The sequence below is a fragment of the Lissotriton vulgaris genome, chromosome 10 (assembly GCF_964263255.1).
Source record: "Lissotriton vulgaris chromosome 10, aLisVul1.2, whole genome shotgun sequence".
Taxonomy (NCBI): Eukaryota; Metazoa; Chordata; class Amphibia; order Caudata; family Salamandridae; genus Lissotriton; species Lissotriton vulgaris.
The window spans coordinates 970,024,892-970,050,219 of NC_141698.1; the positions used below are offsets into that span (position 1 = coordinate 970,024,892).

The 25,328-nt window shown below is 43.2% G+C and overlaps 1 protein-coding gene across 2 annotated transcripts in view; it reads left to right on the forward strand.

The window, feature by feature from the left end:
* Positions 1 to 25,328, forward strand: part of LRRC72 (leucine rich repeat containing 72) — a 109,078-nt gene that overhangs the window by 43,364 nt on the left and 40,386 nt on the right. For both annotated transcript variants that reach the window (XM_086940005.1, XM_086940006.1), the window contains one exon: positions 12,374 to 12,455. In XM_086940005.1, coding sequence (XP_086796131.1) covers positions 12,374 to 12,455 — 82 coding nt within the window. The remainder of the gene's footprint in view (positions 1 to 12,373; positions 12,456 to 25,328) is intronic.

Here is a 25,328-nt window from a genome sequence, read left to right on the forward strand (position 1 = left end):
GAACCACTCTACGTGCCCGTCAAACATTAATATTCAACAAATATAGCAGAACATACAGCATTTCTCAAAGCCAGAAATGAGGAACCTAGCTGAACCTTGACAGGCAAGGATTTCAAGGGGTTTTGACACCCTAGAGAAATGCTTAAAAAGTGCTTCATTTCAGGTTTTGATTTTCTCCATTTTGTGTCACTGAGGCAATACCTTGACTTCTGGTGGTTATTAAGGCACAGAGTTTGAGCAATGGATCTTTTTTCAAATAAGAGGAATGCAGTACCATTTGAACCTGATTCGCGTTTCTAAGAATTGATTACTGAGTGCGTGTTGCAGCTGGGTGATGTAGTCTGTTGTCTTCACCTTGAGGATGACGTGCTGTCATGTGGTGGTGGATTATAAAGGGGCCAGTACATAGGTTGTTAGGGAAAGAAGTAAAGTGTGTGCTTTATATTTGTGGGACAGAGCTAAAACAGAAACTGCTTGGCAGATGTAACAAGTGATTCAGCATTTATTTTCCAAAGATGAGGTGATAGTACTCGGTTTTTCAGAGATTTGCTGCTTCCAGTTATGAGAGGTCTAGCACAAGCACTTCGGTTCTGAAGTGGATTTCTGTAAAGAAGGGTCTCACTGTTTCACCATCAACACTGCCCGCACCATCAAAGGACACATCTTGGAAAACCTAAGTTGAATAGTATAATCTATATTAGGGACGTTCCACATCTAGTCGGCAACAATAGTGTCGTTTTCTCCTTACCATTGTATTTATTTGAGACTTTATGCTTGAATTGGCCATAGCCAGCTGTTGTGACTGGCAATTCCCCTTGAAATGGCTACTGCTTGCAAGGCAGCATCTGCTGCGAGGAGAACGTACCAGGAGAGCTGTGCTACCACGGCAGCATGGACAAATGATCATCATGAGTCCTGGAGGTAGATCTCCACAGTGGGTGCCCTGTTCCAGGACCCACGCAACAAATGTTCCTGATCTGCAGGACGTTTTCCTGTCATTTCAGGGTGTTTAATTTACTGCCCTGATCCAATGGCAGCCCAGGAATGCTGGCTGAAATGACATCCGCTGGGCCACACTAAATTGAGCGGCCTGTCAAGTTGCATTCAAATAGCAGATGCCAAATTGGAACAGTGTAGAGAAGACATACCTCTATTTTAAAGGAATCCTTCTACCACTTTCCTCCTGATGAAACCCGAAGCTCTTGGGAGAGAAAGGTGTTTGTGTGTTCTCAGATTGACGAGCAGCAGGAACTGACTGGTGCAGGATTCTCTGATGCCAGACGCTAAACGCGGCGCTCCGCAGAAGGAGAAGCTGCCGCGACTTCCACTACTTAACCGCCTGCCGCTCATCGGCTTCTGACACCCGAGCTCTGAGACCCCAGGGTGGCGGCTACACCCGCCCCTACAACTGGCCAGAGGTGTGGCAGACTCCATATATTCCCGACCCGCATCCTCGGCCCGCAATCTCGGCGCAAGTGAAGGAGGTTGCTCGGGCCCACTATTCCGCCGTGCAGCGGGTGCCGCTGCTGGTCTCCAGCTCCAGAGCACCGTAGTGGCGGTGGTGGCTGGGTATAAGGTAAGGGGCCTGAGTTCAGAGGGGGCTATCCCCTTCTGTGGAAGAGTGAGCCGCGGAGCTCAGCGGAAGCGGCTTGTTGGGGTCCCCAAGTGCTCCCACTCGGGTCCTTTTCTTTCTCCTTCCTCCCCCTCAAAAGGCTCTTCTAAGGCTCTGTAATGCTCTCTAAGCTACAGGGACAGCAGCCAGTCGCGGTCTAGATGTTCCAGCTGCACCAGCTACTTAATCATATAGCCCAGTGGTTCCCAAACTTTTTTGACCTGTGGCTCCCTTGGACTAAGTGGCAGCTGGCCGTGGCTCCCCACCACTTTTTTTACCAGTGAAAGGTGGGGGGGGGGGGGGCAGTGAGCCCGACCTCGGGAATACTTCCTGTCGTCTTCCGAAAGTCAAGTAAAAGTAAAGTGAGTTGGGGTGTTTTAGAATCTTGAAGATGTCAGCAAGGTTGTTATTGTTTCACTGTAGTAAGAGAAATGAAAGAATCACATTTCAGCAATAAAAGAAGTGATTTAGAATAGCATGCATCTCTTTAATTAAGGCATGGTCTTCAAAGGTACGTCCACGGACTTAGAAAGGGACGGCTCTTCTGGAAAGGAGTACAATGGAAAGATTAAAAGAGGCTACACGAGAGGTAATAGTGGGGAGTGGGGATACCCAGAGAGGGCCGGGATCATGCTGTGCCTATAATTTTCTCAATTAACAAAGCCCTAAAAAGAACAACTGGCAAACCTAAATGAAAAACATTTAGCTATATATTTGTCAGGCTCCACTGACACTGCCCTTACACAACAGAAAGTTTCACACCAACACAATAAGCTGGTCCATGTTTACATTTTATTACTTGCACTTTTGAGGTTTAAAATACTATTTTTAAAGTTATACTGATGGACAGGGAAACTTGTATTAGTTTTTTAATCAGTGAAGGAAGTTTATATGTTTGCTATGCATATATGTTATTATACATAAGTATAAATAAACAGGTTAAAAAAACAAAGGCATGATCTTCTATCCACAGAGCTGCAGAAAATTTCCCTTAACCTGCCAAAGGAGTTTACTTCATATTTTACTCTCCAAAAGAAGTGGGATTGATTAATGTTTAGTTTTCACACCAGCTCGAAACAGAACACTGCTCATTATACCCCATCTGATTTCATGATATCACCTCAAGCGTCTGCCCAAACTTAGCAAGTTGGAATGCGAGGTTCAAATCAGCACACTCTGCCCAATATGTGACAGGTCTACAACATCTTAACGTACATTGTGCAAATGCGTTTTTCAGAAACCTACCATTAATGTGCACATTAGATTTCTTACCGTTAACAGTGTCTGAAGGCAGGTTAGCAGGTCAAAAGCAGGACCGGCATAGGTAGCGTTTTACCACCCCCAATGGCCCTGAAAACAGTGGAAGTGTGCAGTATTTTATAGCCCCCCTTCAGCCCTGTGTCCCTTCCACTGTAAAATCTGAGGGGATAAAGCCCCCACATCCCCACACTTCCTACGTTCATGCCTGTGTGACGCCCCCCGCCCGGTCCAGTGAGAAACATAACACCTCCGCCTGAGTAGTAAAAGGGAGATAAGAAGAGAGGCCCTACTACCTCTTGAAAAGCTGCTCAGGCGATTAGGCAGACCTGATAGGGGCTGGGGAAGGGCAGGATGCAGGCAACAATCAACAAACATCTCTCCCTTTGTCCTGGAACCGCAGACTGTGGTGGCAGCGAGAACGAGTTGTGAAATCATTCCTGGAGCTTTTCAGCACTACAAAAGGGAAGGTCACAGGTCAAGGGCAGGGCCATTGGCACATCAAAGCATTACTGCAATGAGCTTCAGTTTCCGACATCGTGTCCGCGGCGCCCCTGGCTTCTCATGACGGCGCACCGGGGTGCTGCGGCGCACAGTTTGGGAACCACTAATATAGCCACATAGCCACTTAGCTTAGCGCACAGGTTGTGGTGCGAGGAGAAGCTGGGGGGGAGCCCGCACAGGAGCTTCTATAGGGTCTTCTGTAGGGTCTCCCTCAGAGCCTCCAGACTAGCCTCCCACCACCCTACCAGTTCACCAGCCACCTACACGAGAGTCATCAAAGGGCCATTAAATAGTTAATAAAAACTAAATAAAAGGCTACTAGCATCAGGTTCAAACAGCCAATTCAGCCTCACCCGGCATCCCTCCTGGATCTCCTATCCATCTGCCCAGGCTTTCCAGGGCCACCATTAGCACAACCGCAGACACAGCCCTTCTAGGGCCCTAACACCAAGTCCATCCGAAAAAAGGGGATATATAAGGGAGCAGAGGGGCTCAATAGGATTAACTACAACGAAAGCAGCAACATCAATAACACCTGGGATATCCGTTCCTACTCCCATATCCCAACTCCACTTCTGGAAGGGCGCAAAGGCCTGCCAAGGAAAAAAGTCTGCAAGACATTGAGGTACAAAGAACGGGACCTCTGAAGTGATCTCCGACGCATCAGCTGTTAGCAATCTCCAGCCACCCTAAGTGATCCTAAGCATCACACATTTAATGAGGTCAGGAAGAACCAGGGTTGTCATGCCCTCCGGGACAGGGGGGAGAAAAGGAAAGAAACAAAATTTCCGCGTTCAGCAAAGCGCCGAACCGCAACTCCTAGCAACAGACCAGGTCCAAAGTGAAATATCAGTACCGACAGGACCTACTCATGCAGCACATTCATACCAAACCAAAATTTATACAAATGTCAACTTTTTAGGGAATGCGTGATCCGTTCTCTGCTCAAGCAATGCCACCCTCGAAGGTCTGCAAACTCCACTGCAACCCCTACAGTCGCAAGTGTCTGCCCCAAGCACATTGCCATCAGAGGAAGTCAGGCTGGGCAATAGAGGCACTGGGGTCCTAAAGAGCCCACCTAAGCCAGGAAATGCCACGGCAAACGGGTCAGCCAACCAATACGTCTTAATACTTAGCTCAACAGCTCAAGAGGCGGAAGGCACCTGGAGATATATGTGTATGGCTGGGCCTGAACAACAAGGCAGCCCAGAGGCCCAGCCCTTCGGTGCAGGAGACAACTTGAGTCCAACACAGCCATCGGTCCTCTTGGACACCCAACACTGTCGGCTCACCTACAACAACAACAAGTCCAGCAACAAGTCCAGATCAAGCTTCGATCTACAATGTATCCAGTGGAGGACCTAGCAGCAGTGACTACATCTCCTTCAGCTTCCACTGGGGCGTCTGTGAACTCTGGGCTCCCCCCAAAAACACTTAACCAACAGGGACGCTCACAGAGGGTCCCCACTCCAGGAAAACACGGATCAAAAAACAACTACGCAGTCACCACCCCCTGGGCATAGGGCAGGGGACAGCGCCACCAAGACTAAGGGAGGGAGTGATGCCACAGGGGCCACACGGAAAGCAAAATGGGGTCAAATTACCGATACCAATCTCAGCCCCACACAGAATACGATGACCAGTACCCACAGCACTCCCACTCCAACATCATATTTAGCAAACGCAAAATCACCAACCACTCCATTACTCTTTGCCCTAGTGAGTCCGCTTATTCAACAGGTAGGGACTCTGGACCCAATTCAGTAAGAGAAGGGGAAGGCGATTATTTCCTACTTGAACACACAAGAATGGGAAGATATGCTCGCCAGTTACTCATCAGATCAGGCACAAAGGGAGAACCCTTCCCAAAAGCTACACCGGGCACCCATATCTCACGGACCTAACCAAAAACGAGCCAAAGGAGAGTGCGCGATTAAAGGAACATGCTAGTACCTGGGCTTCCTTAATAAATACAATACAACTGGCCATCGAAGCACTTCAATATCAGTTTGAAAAGATAGAGATCCCGCTTACATTACTGAATACGTTGGCACTCTTCATGGCAGGCTTCAACAAGAAATTAGAAGACCTGAATGGCCTGATAAAGAGAGCTCAATCTGGCATTCTTCTCATCTTTACCTGCAACCAGATCTTAGACAAACTGTCCACTCTGCCCTCAATGCTAAGTAGCATGATGAAGGACATAAAATGCGCAACAGCTGGAACCACAAGCAATTGCCAGGGCAGCCTCAACACTATGGAGGGCATGATCAACGGTCAATCAATAAACACCTCAAAAAGTAAGATGCACCAAGGCAATTTCAATGAGAACACTGAGAAGATCGGAGGGCTCGGCAACGGAGGATCTCACGGTGAACCGACGAAAGTCCAACTATTAGGGGCGCAAGCTCCAAAGATAAATGCCAAAGAACGCTGTCAACCAAAAAGGAAAGGGCGCTACCAGAAGCCCTCCATAAATGCAACAGCCTACTTTTCCATCTTCTCAGGTCCTCACAATAAACGAGACATCAACGTAGGCAATTAAAGTCCACAAAATCAAGCACAACGGTCGCCTAACAGTTACAACAATTCATCAGAACAAGGATGCGTCCCAACCCGGACAAATGAAGCCAGAACTCATGCAGGAATCAGAGAAGAAAAACAACAAGGAACCATACCCATCCCCCTAACAAAAGAAATCTGGTACAGGCTACAGTCTACAGTCACCGCACTGTCAAGCCCTCCTAGGAGAACCATTGGCTTTATCCAGCAACCCTGAATATTTCCAACAGCCAAGAGGAGAGGCGGTTAACTCTGGGGCCCCAAGGTTGTCAGAAACAATGGGCAAAGAAACTAACATGAGCTTAAACAGCAGGTCCAGTGGAGGATGCATTGGAAACAAATCTCGGTCAAACCGGGACAGATAGGTCACAGAGCTCAGATGACTTTTCCCACCAACCAACGACTGCCCCTGCTGGAGGTTCCTGGATAAATAGGTCCAGGATGGTGTGCAAGATACAAGACAAGCACCCCCAGCTAATAACATTTAAGATAGACCCATGGAACGTTATGCCACGAACATCAAGTAACCAAGTGAATATCCAGCCTAAAGAAGCAACCAGCCTCATACATCAATCTGCACCGATTGCCACAGCAACTGCACATTTGCTGGCAATACAAATATCAAGAACCACGCAGCAAGAAATACAGGCTTTGATTTTCCACCCCCTGTACACCTCCAAAGGCCATCAGGACACGTTAAACAGAGGCAACATTATAAGACTAATGAAGGAAATTCCAAATCTCGCTGGTATAAGTCCAAATGATCTACTCTACATAGAGTTCAAACGCACTGCTAATCCTCTATGACCAAAGCTACAAAGGCAACGTAAAATTGTAGAGATAATCCTAGCAGAAAAGGGAACTTTACAAGACTGGGGTATTGACATCTCCCCCTTTCAAAAACCAGGCTATCCATCTCCTTTATTACCACGCAATTCAAGCTCTGGACCAACAATACATTAAGCACACACAAACTCCATGCTTGGAAGGGCTCGGGGAAGATCATGGCAACAGAGTGCTAGTGGACTGCCGGTCCCACGAGAAAAATTCTAGACCGCATCAGCCTCCAGGAGCCAATTATCAGACAAGGAGGTAATCTCCCGAACTATAACCACACGCGCAGAGGGGGATTGACGCTATTCACATGACGAAGGCTACAGTAGTGCAAAGGGGACCCAACTCAGACTATTCTCGTGGAACACTAATGGTCTAGCAGCAAAATTAGAGGACCCGGACTTCCTGAGTTACGTCAGAAATTTCGCTATAATCTTGCTGCAAGAAACTTGGCTCACGGACCCACAGCACATTCAGGGTTTTATGTGCTTTGCCACACAAGCCACAAGGGGTGGCAAATTCGGACATCGCTCTTGGGGGGCTTGCTACTTATGTGTTTACGCTCAGCATACCCTCAGCAACTCTCGTGGGCTCGAAATTAGCAGCAATAATAGCAGTTACAATTCCCATCTCCCTCCAGGACACAGAAATAGAGGTGGGCCTAATCAACACGTATATCCATCTAAAACGTAAAGCGAAAGATTTAAAAAAAACTCACGACCAAGTGGCAAAGTACGCAACAGAGATGAAAACACCAACGTTTATACTGGCAGGGGACCTAAACCAATACCTCTCTGGCTTAGCAGGGGGAGAGGAGGCAACTATACAAACTGGAATCTACAACATCCCTATCCAATGCACCCCATTGCATGGTAGGAAGAAACACATCAAAAGCCGCCTTCTAGATGACTTAGAACATCTAAACCTCCGAGCGCTTAAGAGCAGATTCCCCTACTACTCACCTCCAGTCGAATCATTCTATTCCGCAACATCAAGTTCCATACTAGATTACATGTTTGCAAGCCTCTCTGTTTGCTCATATCCTTGGGTTTAGAATGGGGGATCAGGGGGATAGTGATCACCACCCCAGATCAATTAAGCAAGATCTAGACCCTGGGGCCCATCTACACCTCCAACTTAAGAAGGATCAAATGTTCAGTATATAACACAGATCCTCAGGCAGAAGCTACAAATAAATTTCAAGCATCCAGCTCAAAAGACCCAATCGCCCATGGGGACAGTTCACTGCCACACTTTTAGAACACTACGTCGCCACTCATTCCAAAAGAGACCACTCTCAGAAATTGTGCTAGAAAACACAACACCCAAAGGCCAAAGAGATCGCCTTAAGTTCCTCAAAAAATCAATAAGTATCACAATGCGCAGGTTGAGAAGCCTTCCAGGTGATGCTAGCGCACGCTCACTCTTGAGGGATCAAAAATCATCATCATTCAAAAAACTAAAATATAACATCAGTAGAGATCAAGAGAACGCAACCTGGCCAAAACTTCTACATGAAATAACTCACAACGACAGTGCCTGCTTAGGAAAAACTGTGAATGGGATCACCAACCCTCATCATGAGGGCATCGCGTCATATATCTCAGAAGCAATCTGGGTTAAATTTCTTACCATGCACTTTAACAACCAAACGGGAGGCGTAGGAGCACAAATCTCTTACCGTATTTTCCGGCGTATAAGACGACCTTTTAACCCCTTAAAATTTTCTGGAAAGTCGGGGGTCGTCTTATACGCCGGGTACAAAATTTTATGGTATTTTTTCATGCGCTTTTTCATAGCGAGGACTTCACTCGAAGGTGTCAGACCGCTTCACAATACGAAATAACAAGAAACAACACACCTTATGTTAAAAAAATACAGCCACCGACCCTGGCAACGTCCACAAATACAGCCACCGACCCTGGCAACGTCCACACCCAGGCCCCGCGCCATGAATTGTGCAAGTATCGAAAGCGAGCGTGTTTTTGTCATAGCGAGGACTTCACTCGAAGGTGTCAGACCGCTTCACAATAGGAAATAACAAGAAACAACACACCTTATGTCAAAAAATACAGCCACCGACCCTGGCAACGTCCACACCCAGGCCCCGCGCCATGAAGTATCGAAAGCGAGCGTTTTTTTCATAGCAAGGACTTCACTCGAAGGTGTCAAACCGCTTCACAAGCGAGCAAATGGCGCCATGAGTCTTACCTCGACTGCCGCTGCCGCTGTACACGCGCCTCCAACCGCTTGCACATCCCCAGGCAGACGAGGCAGCAGGACGAGGCAGCAGGACGTCCGAAACACGGTACATGGTAATGGGCAGCCAGCGCCGAAGATGGCAGCGCCCAGTGTGTGGACACGTTTGGCACGTTTGGCACGTTTTGGCACGCTCACCTCTCCCCTTGGCATGGGCGTGGCATAGAAAGGGGACTGTACAATGTTCCCGAATGTTCCCGAAGGCAGTAGAGCACTTGCCGTGATTGGCTGGTTGTTGCTAAGAGGAAAAACAGTCTCGTGACCAGATAGCGTATTTGCCGTACCGTACGTGTGGTGTTGAAGACAGTCTCTGCACCTGTCCATTCTGTACAGCACCAGTACCGTACATCGAGTGCAAATGGCAGACAGCGAAGAACCCGGCAAGGCTCCAGCAGCGCATCCAGAGCAAATGGCTGGCAGTCTAGAACTCAGCAAGGCTCCAGCAGTGGCAAGGAGAAGAAAATATGAAGCCAGCTACAAACTCAAAGTTGTGGCTTTTGCCACGGAACATAATAACTGTGCTGCTGCTAGGCAATATGGAGTGACAGAGAAGATGGTTCGGGCCTGGAGAGCAAATGAGCAAGCATTGCGGAGTATGCCAAGGGGCAAGTGTGCACTAAGAAGAGGCACCCCACATTGGCCAGAACTGGAAAAGCATGTAGCAGACATGGTGGCCGAGCATCGGCAAAGCGGGTATGTCGTGACCCGAAATAAAATCCGCTTGGTTGCACTTCAGTGGGCCAAATCTAATCCCGATCTCAGCCACAGATTTAAGGCCACTGTGTCCTGGTGTACCAGATTCTTGGGAAGGCATAATCTGGTATTGCGGCAAAAGACAAAAATTGCCCAGAAATTACCAGCGGATCTTGATGCCAAAATGCATAGCTTCCATCGCTACGTCATTAGGCTGCGCAATGAACATGTGTATGCGCTAAGTAGCATCGGAAACATGGATGAAACTCCGATGAATTTTGATATGATCGCCAACAAAACTGTCCATCAAAAAGGCGAAAAGACAATTTTAATAAAAACAACAGGACATGAGAAGTCCAGTTTCACTGTGGTACTTGCATGCACAGCTGATGGTGGCAAACTGAGGCCAATGGTTATTTTTAAAAGGAAAACAATGCCGAAACTCAAGTTTCCTGCTGGTTGTTTTGTGCATGTGAATGAGAAAGGATGGATGGATGAAGAAGGGGTAAAGCTATGGCTTGATAACGTATGGAGCAGGCGACCAGGTGGACTTCTACAAAGGCGTAGTCTACTGGTGTGGGATATGTTCAGGGCTCATTTAACTCCCAGCACCAAGCAAAGGCTGGCAAGACTGAAAACGGATGCTGCTGTTATACCTGGAGGACTGACATCGTTGGTGCAGCCACTGGATGTGTGCCTAAACAAGCCATTTAAAGATCGCATCCGAGAACAGTGGAATGAGTGGATGGTTAGCGGTGAAAAAACATTCACAAAAGGAGGAAACATGCGTGCGCCACAGTTGGATGTTTTGTGCAACTTCGTCATAAAGGCCTGGAACGACATCGATGCAGAAACAGTCATAAAGTCTTTCAAGAAGTGTGGCATATCGAACTCATTAGATGGTATGGAGGACGACTATCTGTGGGAAGGTGAAGAGGATGCCGAAGAAGAGACCACATCATCTGATACGGAATTGGTACAAGATCCATACGATGACTGCCTTACAGATGTACCACAAGATCTCATAGACTTACTTATGAGATCAGATGACGAAGAGGAGGATTTTGAAGGTTTTTAAAGGGAACGTTATAAATCCTGTAGAAATCGCTTGGATTTATGGGAAGTTATGGAACGTTTAATGCACTTGCACTGTTTCTTGCACTACGTTATTTATGTTTGCCGTTATTCAGAAGTGACAGTTTTTGATATGGTTTTAAATAAAATGTTTCCGAGTAAAGCAAGATTGTTTCTACAACCAATTTCTTTGCGTTCAGTCTTTCAGTTTGTAAAATAAACGCTTATAGGTACCCACTGCCCACTGATAAAGCCTTACTGCTCACCCACAGGGAGGAGGACTAGACTAATACGGTAAGTTCAAAATACCGGTACATACTCGGAATGGCTATGCTGCGCTGGAAGTGGGGGGTCGTCTTATACGGCGAGTATAGCACTAAACCTAAAATTTTTCTGCCAAAGTCGGGGGTCGTCTTATACGCCGGGTCGTCTTATACGCCGGAAAATACGGTACTTTATTGAGAATGTCTTTGCCAATAATTAAAGTTGTAAAAGGAAATAGGCCAACACGTATTTGTGATTACTGATATCGCTTTCTTTTGGCCAAACGGAAACAAATAAGATCTTCACAACAGTCAGTTATCCAGTTTAAAACATGCTACGCTCCGATAAGCAATGAATTTGTTAACTTCCTAGACTATCATATACAGAATGACTTTAATTTTGGTATACAGTATTTTACATGTATACATCCATGGTTAATTTACGGCATGATAACCGAATCCAACCTCACAGTTAAAACCCCTCCTTGTAAGCTGGTGTTTCTTAGAATGTCAATGCTGAGGGGAAGACACAACCATACTTTTTGAGATCTGATTTGTCTGATCTATAGAGCCTATTCTCTCATGGTTTAGTTTCCTTATCCTTTGTAGGAGATATCAGCAGGGAGCAATATAGAGACCTAACAAGAGAGTTCAGAGGACTCAGGGTTGGGTTATGATGACTGTGAGTATGGCCCATGATGAGTGCCCGGAGACTGATAAAGATCTGTTCGCAAATGACGAGGATAAGCTGTCAAGTATCATGACTATATCACCTAGGAAAGAGAGGGCAGTAGCAAGTTGCAGCAGTCAACAGAGTTGAACGCAACAGAGTTACCGGAGGCGAGGTGGTGGTAGTGGTGGGCAGAGATGAGGTAGCTCGAGCTATGTGTGCTAATTGTTCTGGTAGAGCCAGGTCATACTGGATATATTTATTATGTAGTCCTAGATGGGGAATTGAGTGCGCTGTCCGAATTTTAGAAGTTCAATGGTTTTGGAAAAGAAAGACGTTCTTGAGACGAGTTGTTGATTGAAGGAGAATTGGATCATCAGTTGCCTCTCGGAGCTTGGGTTGTACAAGCACTCTTTTGAAAGATCTTTAAACATGTTTTTACTACACCTCAAATGGCAAAAGTAGGACAGCAAAACTGGAAATAGACCCCAATTCTTTTAAGGGATGTGCAATAATTCATGGTGTGATGTTGTGAAGAAAATATTTAAAGATTTGTCATAGAAAGCATTTCAATTTCAATCACAGTCCTTTCTTTGGTAAATTAAGAGCAACATACCATGTATAACATCTGTTCTCGCATTTCAGATACAGAAAATAACATGCTTGAAAAATAACTACTGTCTCTCAGAACTATATCTGAACAACAATGAGCTCAAGGATATATCAGGTACTATCATATTTTCACTAACTTTGTTATGAATATAAATATTAAGAGAAAACGTTTTAAATGACTCTACCCCTCTCCAAAGCTGTCAGGGTTCAGAAGCCACATGTTTGTGTTGATTACAAATGCTGCTCAAATTATCATCTCCATAACTACCCGAACAGCAAGGGCCAAAGGGGCAATCCTGTCTGGTGCTTCACTGCACCTTGAATGTGTCTGATGTGATTCTCCCAATCTTGACTCATGCTGTTAAATCAATGTATAGTATTCGCACAGATTGACAGAATTGGTGGCCAATGTCTAACCTCTTCTGAAGGAGAAACAGATAATCCCACCGCACCAAGTCGTAGGCTTTTTCAAAAACAGTCCGGAAGTGCTCCAATGGACCCTATATTCTGTCCTCCAGTGCGAGTGCATTGTAAACCCGTTTGATATTATGTCATGTTACACGTTTGGGCATGAAGCTAGATTGGTCCTTCTTAACCAAAGAGACAATTAGCTAAAGAGTCGGTTCATGAGGGATTTTGCAATGATTTTAGTTTCCGCGTTTAACAGGGAGATAGGGCGATAGAATGAACAGAGGTCAAGTGGACGATGGTACCACATTTAACAGCAAAATCTAATTTAGGTGTTAAAACATATTACGGTGCAAAATCTCTATTTGGGCAACATTACCAGGGTATTAAAACAACTGCAGTGGAAAAAAAACACATTAGCAGCAAAAGATAATTTAGGTGCATATGGGTGTGGGACATGTTTCCATGCAAAAACTGGTGCAAAAATTACATGTAAGCACATAAAACAAAGCAAGGTGAAAAATCCATTGGTGTAAAGTCATCATAAGTGTAGTATACATTAGATACAAAATCACTTGGTATATAGAGGAAATTCTGGAGTGAAAATTTCACCTTAATGCATCGGTATGACATCATATTTAGTGGACAGAATATTAAAGTGCAAAGTCACCCTTGGTGCCATATTAGCATGAGTAGGAAAACACTTTAGGGGCAGAAATTAATTATGTCCCTCTCTTTTCCATAGCTGGCCACTGCCATGACCATCAGAGTATACACCCTCTGAAGTGCGATGGGGAATACTATACACGCGTTTACCTTGTCCAGTTTGCCCTCTCACAGCAGGTTAGGCCTTCGTTCTGCCACTCTGACATTTCCACAGGAGGCTCTGTAGGCTAAGGGGGTGCTTTCTGGGCAGGAAAGGCTGCTTTCAGCTAGCCAGTCCTTTATAGCCCCTTTCAAGTCAGGATTCCTGCAATGTGGGACTGGTTTTAACATTTTTGCTTGGGCTGATTTTGGTTTCCAGTCTGGCCCCATCTATCGGCACAGTTGTCTTCAGGCATGCTTCCTACTTGGCGGAGTGGAATACCCATGATCTGCAGTTCAGAAGCACTTGCATTAAGGATCATTCGCTCTAAGAATACAATGGAGTTCACATGGCAGATATTTGCATACAGCTAGCCATCTCTCTTTTCCTTCTCTTTAAAGTCTTAGATACCTTACATTCATAAAACTGGTACAAGAGTAATTGAGTACCCTCCAATATGGTTTTAACCATTTCCAACTTCCCCTCTATGACTGTGATCTTAATTTCAATATTGCCTTTACCGTCTTGCCAAAGCTGCGTGGAGCTAAATTTAAGGATTTTTGGCACCCGGGGCAAACCATATTTGGTGGTCCCATTTCAAGAACAACTTTGAATTAATTACCTATTTATTGCGAATTTAAGTCCTCATGATGCTAAAAAACACTGAATACGATCCCTTAAACTTACAGAAACACTGGCAAGCAATTACAAATGAAAGCTCAAGCTGCTTGCGCTAGCCATCCAAATGGCACCAAAAGATAGCGCTAATAAACACTGACAAAGGAAAGACAGAGTAAGGATGGTTGGTGAATGCCTGGGCTGATGCATAATACCAAAATAGCACATACGGGTTATCACTTGAAATTGTAGCTTTATTAGCCACATATTCAAAGTCACATATCTATCCCCATTCAGAACATACATTTTACCAGCAAAAGTTAAATTCAAAGTACTGCTCCAAAGATTTTCACCATTCCATATTGTGAAAGCTTCTAATCTTCTCTTTAACTCTCTCTCGCTGCCTTGTACCTATTTTCCATTTTCTAGTTGCATGCTTCTCTAGCTATGCAGTGGCCTCTGAAATGAAAGAGGGCAGGAAACAAAAAAAGGACATCGAAGGAAAGAGAATGGGACACAGAGAGATAAAGTAGAGAGAGAAGGAAGCGTGAGATAGAATTGAGGTAATGAGATAAGTGAGTTAAAGAGAAAAGTAATATAAAGAGAGGTGGTCAAGATGGCCAGAAAGAAATAGATAGACAATGGGAGGTAGAAAGAGGAGAATGTAGGGAAGGAGAGGTCGAGAAATATCTAAGGGTTTAGAGTGAGGGAGAGTGATAAAGAGATACGGATAAAGAGAAGGAAATGTAAAGTGAGGATTGGGCTACACATAGAGAAGGAGAGGTGAGGTAAAAAGTGAGGCAGAGAGGATTTGTTGAGAGAAGGAAGTACAGATTAATAAGAGAAAGGGAATTAGTGAGTGATGAGGAAGAAGTATATGAGGTTCAACAAAACCGAGAAGTAGAAAGAGAGAAATAAGAGAAAAGTGATGTACAGAGAAGGGGAAAAGGAGATGCAAGGTAATCAGAAGAAGAGTTCAAACTATTTTTTATTGTAAAAGTGGACATGGTCTTTCCAGTGGGTGGTGTCGGAGACTCTCCTGTTACATTCTCATACCACTGCTCCTTTAATTCTAGTGGAATGTTAGTTATTCCTGTGTGTGCATCAGAATGTAGATTCTCAGTTGAAGCTATGCTGCTCATCTGGTGATATCTTAGGGTCTATTCCTCTACTAATAAACTACAAGTTAACCTCTATTTGCAAGAGTCTTCTTTACAAAAGTGGCGATGATGATGAATATCTTGATGCACTGAAAGCTTTGGAGGAAAATGTTGGTAAAAAAACCAGTATTGTGGTGGAAAGACATAAATTCTTTTCAAGAGCACAGTTAGTTGGTGAGACAGTAGAACAGTATGTCACTGCTTTAAGAAGGGTAGCAGTTACTTGTAAATTTAAGAATTTACATGAAGAAATCATAAGGGATCAGTTCATTAACAGAACTAACAATGTCAAAATTCAAGAGAAGTTACTAGATTTAAGAGATCCATCTCTCCATAAAACTATTTCTGTTGCTAGAAGGGTTGAGAATAATTCTCGTTATGTCAAGGAGTTAAACAGTGTACATAGTACAGACCGTAAACCTGATAACAAAGACTCCAGTGATGTATGTACTATAACTAATAAGTCAAAAACTTTTGATAGTAAGTATAATGTCAAACGTGATATCAAGGTTAAACCTCGAATTTTTTCTACTAGTAACAAAAGCACTTTATCATATAGCAAACCATCCTCAAGTAGATCAATGAGTTCTAGCAAACAGTTTTGTTTTAGATGTGGTAATACTAAACATACTACTGAAAATTCTTGGTGTCCTGCATCAAATATTACTTGCTTCAAGTGTAATAAGTCTGGTCATTTTGCAAAAATGTGTAGATCTGGCAATCCTAATGCTTGGAAAAATTCTGTCAATCTTATTGATGAATCGATTTCCAACAGTGATAGTGACATTGAGGTCATGGCAATCTGGAATAATGAAGTTAACCAGATTTCTGAAGAAATCCAACCTCCTAAATGTGAGGTCACCATCAACAACCACAAGTTATTTCTTTGGGCGGATTCTTGTTCATTATATACCATCATTGACAAGATCATGTGGGAAACTTGTGGTAAACCAGATCTAGTTTGTTCACAAAGAACTCCTGTGGGGTACTTAGGTATTAAATTGCCTGTCATTAGATGTTTTACATCTGAAACCATTTTTAAGGATAGGAATACTCTAGGAACTGTATATGTTGTGGAAAAAGGGAGAGCGTTGCTAGGTTGGAAAGAACTATGGAATTTAGGGATGACTCTTGATCCTAATCATCCTGACCAAGTTTTATTATCTCCCAATTGGCATAAAAAACATTCCGAGGAAGTTTTAGTAACCCAAGATGACAATGCATGTTTAGAATGGCATAGAAAATTCCCTGATTTATTTAGCTCTAAATTGGGTTGTCTCAAAAAGTTTGAGCATCGCATAATCCTTAAACCTGATTGTGTACCTATTGTTCATAAGGTACGCAATGTTCCCTTGGTGTTAAGATCTCAACTTAAGGTAGAACTTGATCGCCTTTGTCATCAAGATATTATTGAACCAATCGAAGCATCAGATTGGCTTAGTCCAGTGGTTTTGGCACGAAAACCTAACGGAAAATTGCGCATGTGTGTTGATTTGAGGGATTTAAACAAAAATATTTGGGTGGATCGCTACCCTTTACCCAAAATCAATGAAATGGTTGCATCTGTTAAAGATGCTAAATTTTTCTCGTCGATTGATTTATCTAATGCTTATCATCAGATAAAATTACATCCTGAGTCTCGCCATCTGACATCTTTTATTACTCCTGAGGGTGCATTTCAATTTTTGAGAATGCCATTTGGTTTATCCTCTGCATCAGCTGTCTTTCAAAGAGTCATGTGCAAAGTTCTAGATGGTATACCCAACATGTTAGTGTTTCAAGATGATGTACTTGCATGGGGAGAGGATAAAATTGACCATGACATGATTTTAAATGATGTATTGTGCAAACTCCAAAAGGCTGGTTTAACTGTTGCTGCTGAGAAATGCAAATTTGCTACTAATGAGATAGAATATCTTGGGCACACTTTATCAGCTGAGGGTGTTAAACCAAAAAAAAATTTATTAGATGCCATCAAGAATGCTCCGTCACCATCTGATAAAGATCAACTTCGTTCTTTTTTAGGACTTGCGGAGTATTATTCAAAATTTGCACCAAATTTTGCTTCTAAAGTTTTTTGTTTAAGGCTGTTAATGAAAAAAGGTGCGAAATTTCTGTGGAGTATTGAATGTCAACCAGTTTTTGATGATGTGAAGAAAGAGATTGCAAATGCAGTTGCACTTAAACCTTTTGATCCCAACAAAAAGTCAATCGTTGTGGTAGATGCTAGCGCATATGGATTAGGAGCTGTTTTAATGCAAGGCAAAGGCAGGTTGGAATGGGTTGTGGCTTTTGCTTCGTGCACATTGAAGGGTGCAGAATCATCGTATTCTGTTATTGAGAAAGAAGCTCTTGCTTGTTTTTGGGGTGTAAATTACTTCAGGAATTACGTCTGGGGCACTAATTTTGAATTGAGAACAGACCATAAACCCCTTGTTGATATTTTTTCTACTAAGGGTGCAGGGAAAGCCACTCCTAGAATTGCTAAATGGATTTACAAATTACAGGAATACGATTTTTCAATGGAGTATGTACCTGGTATCAAAAACGTCAATGCTGATTGTCTATCTCGTCTTCCAGTTGGGGAAGAAGACAATGTGGTGGACCAAGATGAAGATTGGTCAATAGCTACTGTAGATGAAGCTTGTAATGGTGCTATTAGTTTAGAAGTATGGAAACAAGCTGTTCAGGATGATGTATTGAAGGAAGTGATTGCACGTTTAACTTCACCGTGTAATAATTTTTCTTGGAGTGATTCCGATCTGTCTGAATATAAAACAGTGTGGCCTGAACTCTCATACGACCTTGTGGTTGGTATAGTTAGAAGAGCTGACAAACTTGTAGTACCGTTTTCTCTTCGCAATAAGTTATTGGATCTTATGCATGAGGGGAATTCAGGTATGTCTGGCATGAAGAGAAGATGTAGATGTGATTTCTGGTGGCCAGGCATGGACAAGGATGTCGAAAGATGTGTGAGGAATTGTGCTGCATGCACTTGTAGTGATAAATCTCATGTTTCCCATGAATCTACTATTAGTTCTGTTCAGTTTCCAGACAAACCATGGCAGAAATTGGCTATGGATATCTGTGGCCCGTTTAGCATTGGTAGCATTGCTGGAAAGTTTGCCATTGTTCTAATGGATTATTACAGTAAGTGGCCAGAAGTGGCGTTTGTTAAAGAGGTCAAGGCTTCCAGTGTTATAGGTTTTTGTGAAGAAGTGTTCCACAGAGAAGGTTTTCCTGAGAGTATTACCACTGACAATGGTCCACAGTTTACCGCTTCTGAATTTCAAAGTTATTTGCATTTGTGCGGAATAAAACATATTACCACTGCAGTTTACTGTCCTAGGGAGAATGGTATGGTAGAAAGATTCAATCGTGTTTTGAAAGAATGTATTCAGTTAGCTGGGGCGAGTGGAGATGATTGCAAGATTGCTGTTAAAAATATGGTTTGGAGTTATAGGAATACCCCACATTCGGCAACTTTAGTGTCTCCATTCCATCTTCTCAAGGGGCGTTTGGCTGGCAATAAGGTGACTCCTGCATGGATGCTTAAGAATTCTTCTAGTCATTTCCACAAAGAAAATCTTTGCAATAGGATGAATACATACCAGCCAAAGTATGTAGATAGACACAATGATAAAATTAAAAAATGTGTGAGTAATTTTCGTGTTGGTGATTTGGTAAGATCTTCATGCTTTGGCTTGTCAAAAGATGGTTCTTCTAAATGGTCTCATCCAAAGAAAGTTTTAGAAGTGAAGGGGAATTGTGTTCTATTAGATGATGGGCGCAAATGGAATTTTTGCAATATTGTTCTATGCAATGATTTAGAACGCGACCTATGGTTGAACGAGAAACGTGACATTTCTGTGTTGAAGTCACGTCCAAATACAGTGCTTCCTGCCCAAGTTCAGACCATGTCGTCTGACCATTCTAAAGTTGGTGCTCCCGTGCCAAGAAGATTATCAGGACGCATTATAGTGAAACCTGTTAAGCTTAATGATTACATGTTGTAATTACGTTGTATATAGTTGGTGTTTTCCAAAATGTATTATGATAGTATATAGTTTTTTTTAATTATTTTTTTTTACTTAGAAAGGAAGATGTGTTACATTCTCATACCACTGCTCCTTTAATTCTAGTGGAATGTTAGTTATTCCTGTGTGTGCATCAGAATGTAGATTGTCAGTTGAAGCTATGCTGCTCATCTGGTGATATCTTAGGGTCTATTCCTCTACTGATAAACTACAAGTTAACCTCTATTTGCAAGAGTCTTCTTTACAAAATCTCCCACGTTGGATCCAAGTCTGCAAGCCTCCTGGCCTCGCTCTGTTAGTAGTAGCCCATCTCCGAGATCACAGCAGGTTCCAAGTGCATTGTTCCAAATGTAAAATGCAGTTGCAGTAAAGGACAAAAGGAATTAGCAGGCTATGCGCACAACATCCTAAAAATCACACCAAGTAAATGTCAGGGTTTCACGCTCCTCACCTCATCTCTCAGTTTTATGGTAAAAGTGGGCATGGTCTTCTCCAGCAGGTGAAGTTGGAGACTCCCCAGTGCTAGATACAAGGTCGTAGGCTCCCCGTTTGTCTCAGTGCATCACCCCTAGTGATGAACCCACAGTTCTAGGCCAAAACGGAGATCACACCCTGTTCAAAGTGGAAGTAAGCTGGAGGTAAAAAGCACGTATTAAAACGCATGCCTTGTACCGAGAATGGATTTTTCATTCTATTTCATCTTTCTTTGTTTCCATTTTTTAAATCTATTTCCGTCCATCTTTTCTTCTTTTCTTTCGTTCCATCTTGCTTTAGTTTACCTTCCTTCTATCATGTTCCTTCTTTGTAAATATTTAATCTTTCTTCTTCTTTTCTCACTGTCTTCCCTTTACTATGCTTCTTTCATTCTTTGTCTTCTAATATTTCCTTATTTACGTCTAGCCATCTTTTTGTGTATGTCTTTAATGCTATTCCTGTCTTTCCTGGGGTTCCAGTCTTTCTCACATACCTTCTCTTCACCTCACTTCTGTATTCATTCCATTTTAATTACTTTCTACTGAATTCTCTCTCTCTTACTTGGTCACTGTATGTGGCTGCTTTGGAAGCAAGGCCCCACCACTCATCCTTGTCATGCTGTTGCTCTGTTTATGATCTTCTGTGTGATATAACTAATTAAATAATTGTTATGTTATCACTTGGTCTATTCCTTTCTCCCACCCCTCTCCCTTTCCCCTGTTTAGCCTCTCCCGTGGAATCTTCAGGTAGAGGCAATTTAGAATGTTGATGTGCCCTCACACAGTCCTGTGATTGGCAAGTTGGAGGCGTTCTACTTATACTTCATAAAGAACCTACTACATTCCTTCTGGCGTGCTCTCTTCACTTCATTTTTGGGGACGACGACGAGCAAGGGATGAAGTGGCAGGGACCGCGGTGACGCCTCCTGTTGATGTACATCTTGCCATCTTCAAAGTCCACTCTGCAGTAAATTTTGTGATCCTTGCCCCATTTCAGCTCTGGATGGAAGTCGGTTGTGGTGTTTCCCAGATGTGGGGGTGAGTTTGCACTGTCCACTAAGGTTCAGTAGCCCTCCATGTTCATGGACAGTATTGTCTAATACTGCTTTGGAGCTCTTCGCTTATTGCTGCAGGACTGCTTCTCGCTTCCTGACTTTTCATCCGTGTTGTCATGGGCTTCTGCGATGTGAGACCCCGCAGTATGAGGAGAGAGTGATGTCTGTGCGCTGACCATCTACATGCTGGTAGTGTCTTCAGCTTTTCCCAGAGTGTGTCTGTGTTTACCCTGCTCGCTCTCATTTGCTTACTGCATCGCATGGTCCCGGGATCATTTCCAACCCCGATTGCCTGCAGTCTCCGCGTTATTCAAGCTTGGAAACCCTTGTCTACACCTCTGCATCGGGGTGCTGGTAGTGCGTATCATTGCTTTTCTTCAATTCCTGTGGCCAGCGTTGCCTCATTCAGCTGACTTCCTCTCCCGAGGTGCGCTGGAGGAACCTCCTGGGCTCACTGCTTCGTGCTCTTTCCTGCTTCAAAGATCGTCAGTCAGAGTGACGTTTAAGCATGTGTGCGCACTTCCTCGTCGTTTCTTCCTCACAGTGGTTGGTGTTCCTGTCAGGATCCTTCGAGAGCACTGTGTGTTCAAGGCATGGTAAATAGGTGGGATCTAAGCTTTCTCCCAGTTGACTGTTCAAGAACAGGGTGATCACCTTTGATCCTGAGGAAGTGGGAAGAAGAGTGGAACTCCAACAAAAGGTATACAAAGACACTTATGACAAGAAGTGGGGTGCCAAAAGGAAGTCCTGGAAAACAGGATAGTGGGTACTCATAAAGAAGCCCCAGGTGGCAAGCAGCAAATGTGACAAATTCTATGAACCTTAGAAGATAAAGCATGTCAAAACAATGTAGTGGTTCTGAAAAAATGGTAAAATGTGGAGCATGGACCGAATTACTGAATGCCCCCTAAATCTTATTCCCTCTGAGGGAATGGAGGAGGAATCAGCTCGAACTCAGTGTGGTACAGGGTTAGAGAAGAAAGTCAGTAGAACTGTGTGTCCTACCAAGTGGCAGAAAGATTTCGTAATGACCTAGTTCAATGGCATCTGTTTTGCAATATCCTGTATTTCTTATCCCTTGTAAATAGTATTTGACATTGTAACTACAAAATGTATTGTAGTTTTGTTGCCAATTATTCCTTTTCTTTTCTGGTAGACTTTTCCGTCCCAGGGTATCTTTCTTTCTCTCACTCTCCTTCTTTCTCCTCCCCTTTTCGTCACCCCTGGCAAGTTCTCTCCTTCTTGCTTTTCCTTCTTTCTGTTCTCCCTTCTGGGAGGGAGATGTGTTATATTATCACTTGGTCTATTTCTTTCTCCCACCCCTCTCCCTTTCCCCTGTTTAGCTTCTCCCGTGGAATCTTCAGGTAGAGCCAATTTAGAATGTTGATGTGCCCTCACACAGTCCTGTGACTGGCAAGTTGGAGACGTTCTACTTATACTTAATAAAGAACTTACTTCTTACCTTCTGCCGTGCTCTCTTCACTTCAATAATTCAATGTAATAATTTGACTTTCCCCATCACTTTATCTTGGGGGCCGTTGAAAAGTTGGGTCCCTCCCTGGGCAAGTGCCATGTTTGTCCATGCCTTATAACTGCATGATTCCATGCACAGCAGTGGCTTAAATTTAAAGAAACACAAAATTCACTGAAAAAACTGCTGTTGAAAACTAAGTGAGAGATCTTGCTCAAACATACCGCTGAAATTCATTAGTAATAGTTAGCAACATATACAACACACACCATAATTCACACCTTCACCCATGCTTAAAACACTGATTTGCCAATGGCGCCAAAACAAAAAGAAGAGCTAGCAAGAGACCAACATGTTGGTCAGAGAAAGTTATTGTGTGTTTTGTGTTCATAGCTAACAATTACAGTCTACTTTCAGTGGTTGTGCACATCTGAACCATAACATAGCTTCTGTATTTTTTCAGTGAATATTTTAACATATACTGTGTAGTTATAGTTAGGACAGTTTACCTATAGGAAAACATTTTTTGGTTTGCTCATACCTTTGGCGCTGCTTGACAAATCATGGTAAAACTTTCCCAAAAAAGTCTCATACACCTCAGCTCCTTTCTGGAAAATTTTGGGGTGATCCATCATGTGAGGGCAGAGGAAAAGGGAACCTCAAACTGCATTTTCCCCTTTCAGTTTTCCATAGGAAACCTGAACAGCGATACCGCAAAAACTGCTGAACGGAATTACACCAAATTTGACCAAAAACTTGTTCTTGGTCCAGAAATCGTTCTTTTTGTGATTTGGTGTCATTCCTTTTAGTAGTTTTTGAGAAATTAAGGTTAATAAAATATAGATATTTCACGCCACAGAGGATCGGCAACAGATCCGCAGAGCCAGGAGCTCAAACTCTGGTTTTGATTATCTGGCTGCAACCTGAAGGAAATGTTGTGACTGCCATCTTAGGACTCGGGGACTCAGTCCCCAACTCCTAAAATATAAAACTAATTTAAGTATAAGGGGCACAGCAGAGGCACCCTGAACAGCTGGGCCTGGCGAAGGGGGGAAGGAGGTCCCAGGGGCACTCCTCATGGAGTCAAATAAAAAAAAAGGTTTTGGGGGGATTGCGGGGGTGCTGGATCCACAGATCCACTGCGATGCCCAGCATAACACCTCTTGGGATTCACTCCAGGGTTGTGTGTCTGCGAGAGGTAGCATGCCAGCGGGTGGTTGAGTACAGGCCTAGCCAGGTTTTGTGCCCAAACTCTTGGTGCAATCAACATCTTACTTTACGTTAAAAAAAATTGAATTCACTGAAAACTAAAAAAAAAAGGTTAAAGTGATGTAATAGTTAGGAATTATGATAATATCTTACTTCAGAATTTTTAAAAAATGTAGAAATTTACTAAAAAAACAAAGGTTAAAGGGACATTATATTAGCTGAAAATCTCAGTTAAAACATACTGTTTTAAACTTACAAAACCACAGAAATTCACCAGTTATAGTTTTCTCAAGTAACAATCACTTTTGCCCTAAATTAACTATAGCTTACGCCCTGGCCTGCGGCTAGACCCTGTGGTCAACCCCAAGCATGGGGTTTGCTGTAGGTATGGTAATAAAATATTACTTTACGTTTAAAAAAAACTAAAAGTTCACTGAAAAAAACAAAGGTTAAACTAATGTTATAGTTAGGTGAACATTTCAGTGACAACATAAGGTTATAAACTAAAAAAAACACTGAAATTCACCCAGTGCTTAATTTGTGGAAAAATAAGTGCCAGGGCCCTTATCAGGCTACAGCTTGCATCAACCATTACCCCTGCCAGCGTTGCCAATGACACTACCAACCTAACTACTAACTATGATACTCCTACAAGTGTCACAATTCAGACTATTCCTGGTCCCCAAAGCTATAAGAATGGTTTGGGAGGCAGGTTTTTATCATTTTTGATGTATATTGAAATAATTAACAACTGTTGTTGTGCTAATCTCCTAATTAGACAAACTCCACCACCATGTGTCAGGCTTTCATGAGTCCTGACGCTAACAATTAAGGGTTGATGCCAAGCACTGGAAAAAATGGCTCAAATTAAGCACTTAATTCCCCAGTTATAGTCATCTTAAGTAAATATAACTCATGCCCTGAAGCATCTATAACTAGTGCAACTCTTCTATCCCCCAGTCTGTCAAAGGCAGGTGGACAACATTTAAACTCTTACCTATTATGACAATCTGTAAGATTCATGTAACAAAATACCTCTTGTGGGCTTTAATGCAAACAAAGGGTTTTCACAATAAATAAGTCACACCTACTGCCTACATTGTAACTTTACAAACTAAACAGATGGGCATATAGCCGTCGTCATTGACTTGCCCCTATAACCAATACAGTACTGCTGTATTGAGCATAAGCTTTCCCACAAGGCAAAATATACAATACAAGCATTCTTTTTTTAGCACACAACTTTTGCCCAGTAAAGGAATCAACAAGTGAGTGAAGCTAATTCCCTTCTCTCAGTAGTACGTCTGAACAGTTATTTTTCTGTTGATCATATAAGGTCTGGAGACAGCTGCGCTGTGAAGCCAGGCCTAATAAGAGAGCCCAAGGCAGGCCTCAACAGATCAGTGGCTGCTGCGCATCCTGACTGGCTCCAGCTACCCACTGTACTCATGATAACAGTTGGTAATGGTTTCAAATATTTAAAACTCATAAATGTATGAAACCATCCTGTGAGCCACATGACAAGCCACCAAAAGCATGTTTCTGAACAATAGCTCATGTAACTCAGTAAGTTATAAGGGCTGAATCTGGTGGAATGATGGACTAATGCACTCCAGGGATGTAGGTTTGGCCTAATGACAACAGGTTCAAATCCCATCCATCCCCATTGAGCCTTTCATCATTTCAAGGTCGATACAATAAGAAGCACTGAGTTGGGTAACTGACATTCAGTCCCGATGGGTGTACGTGTGC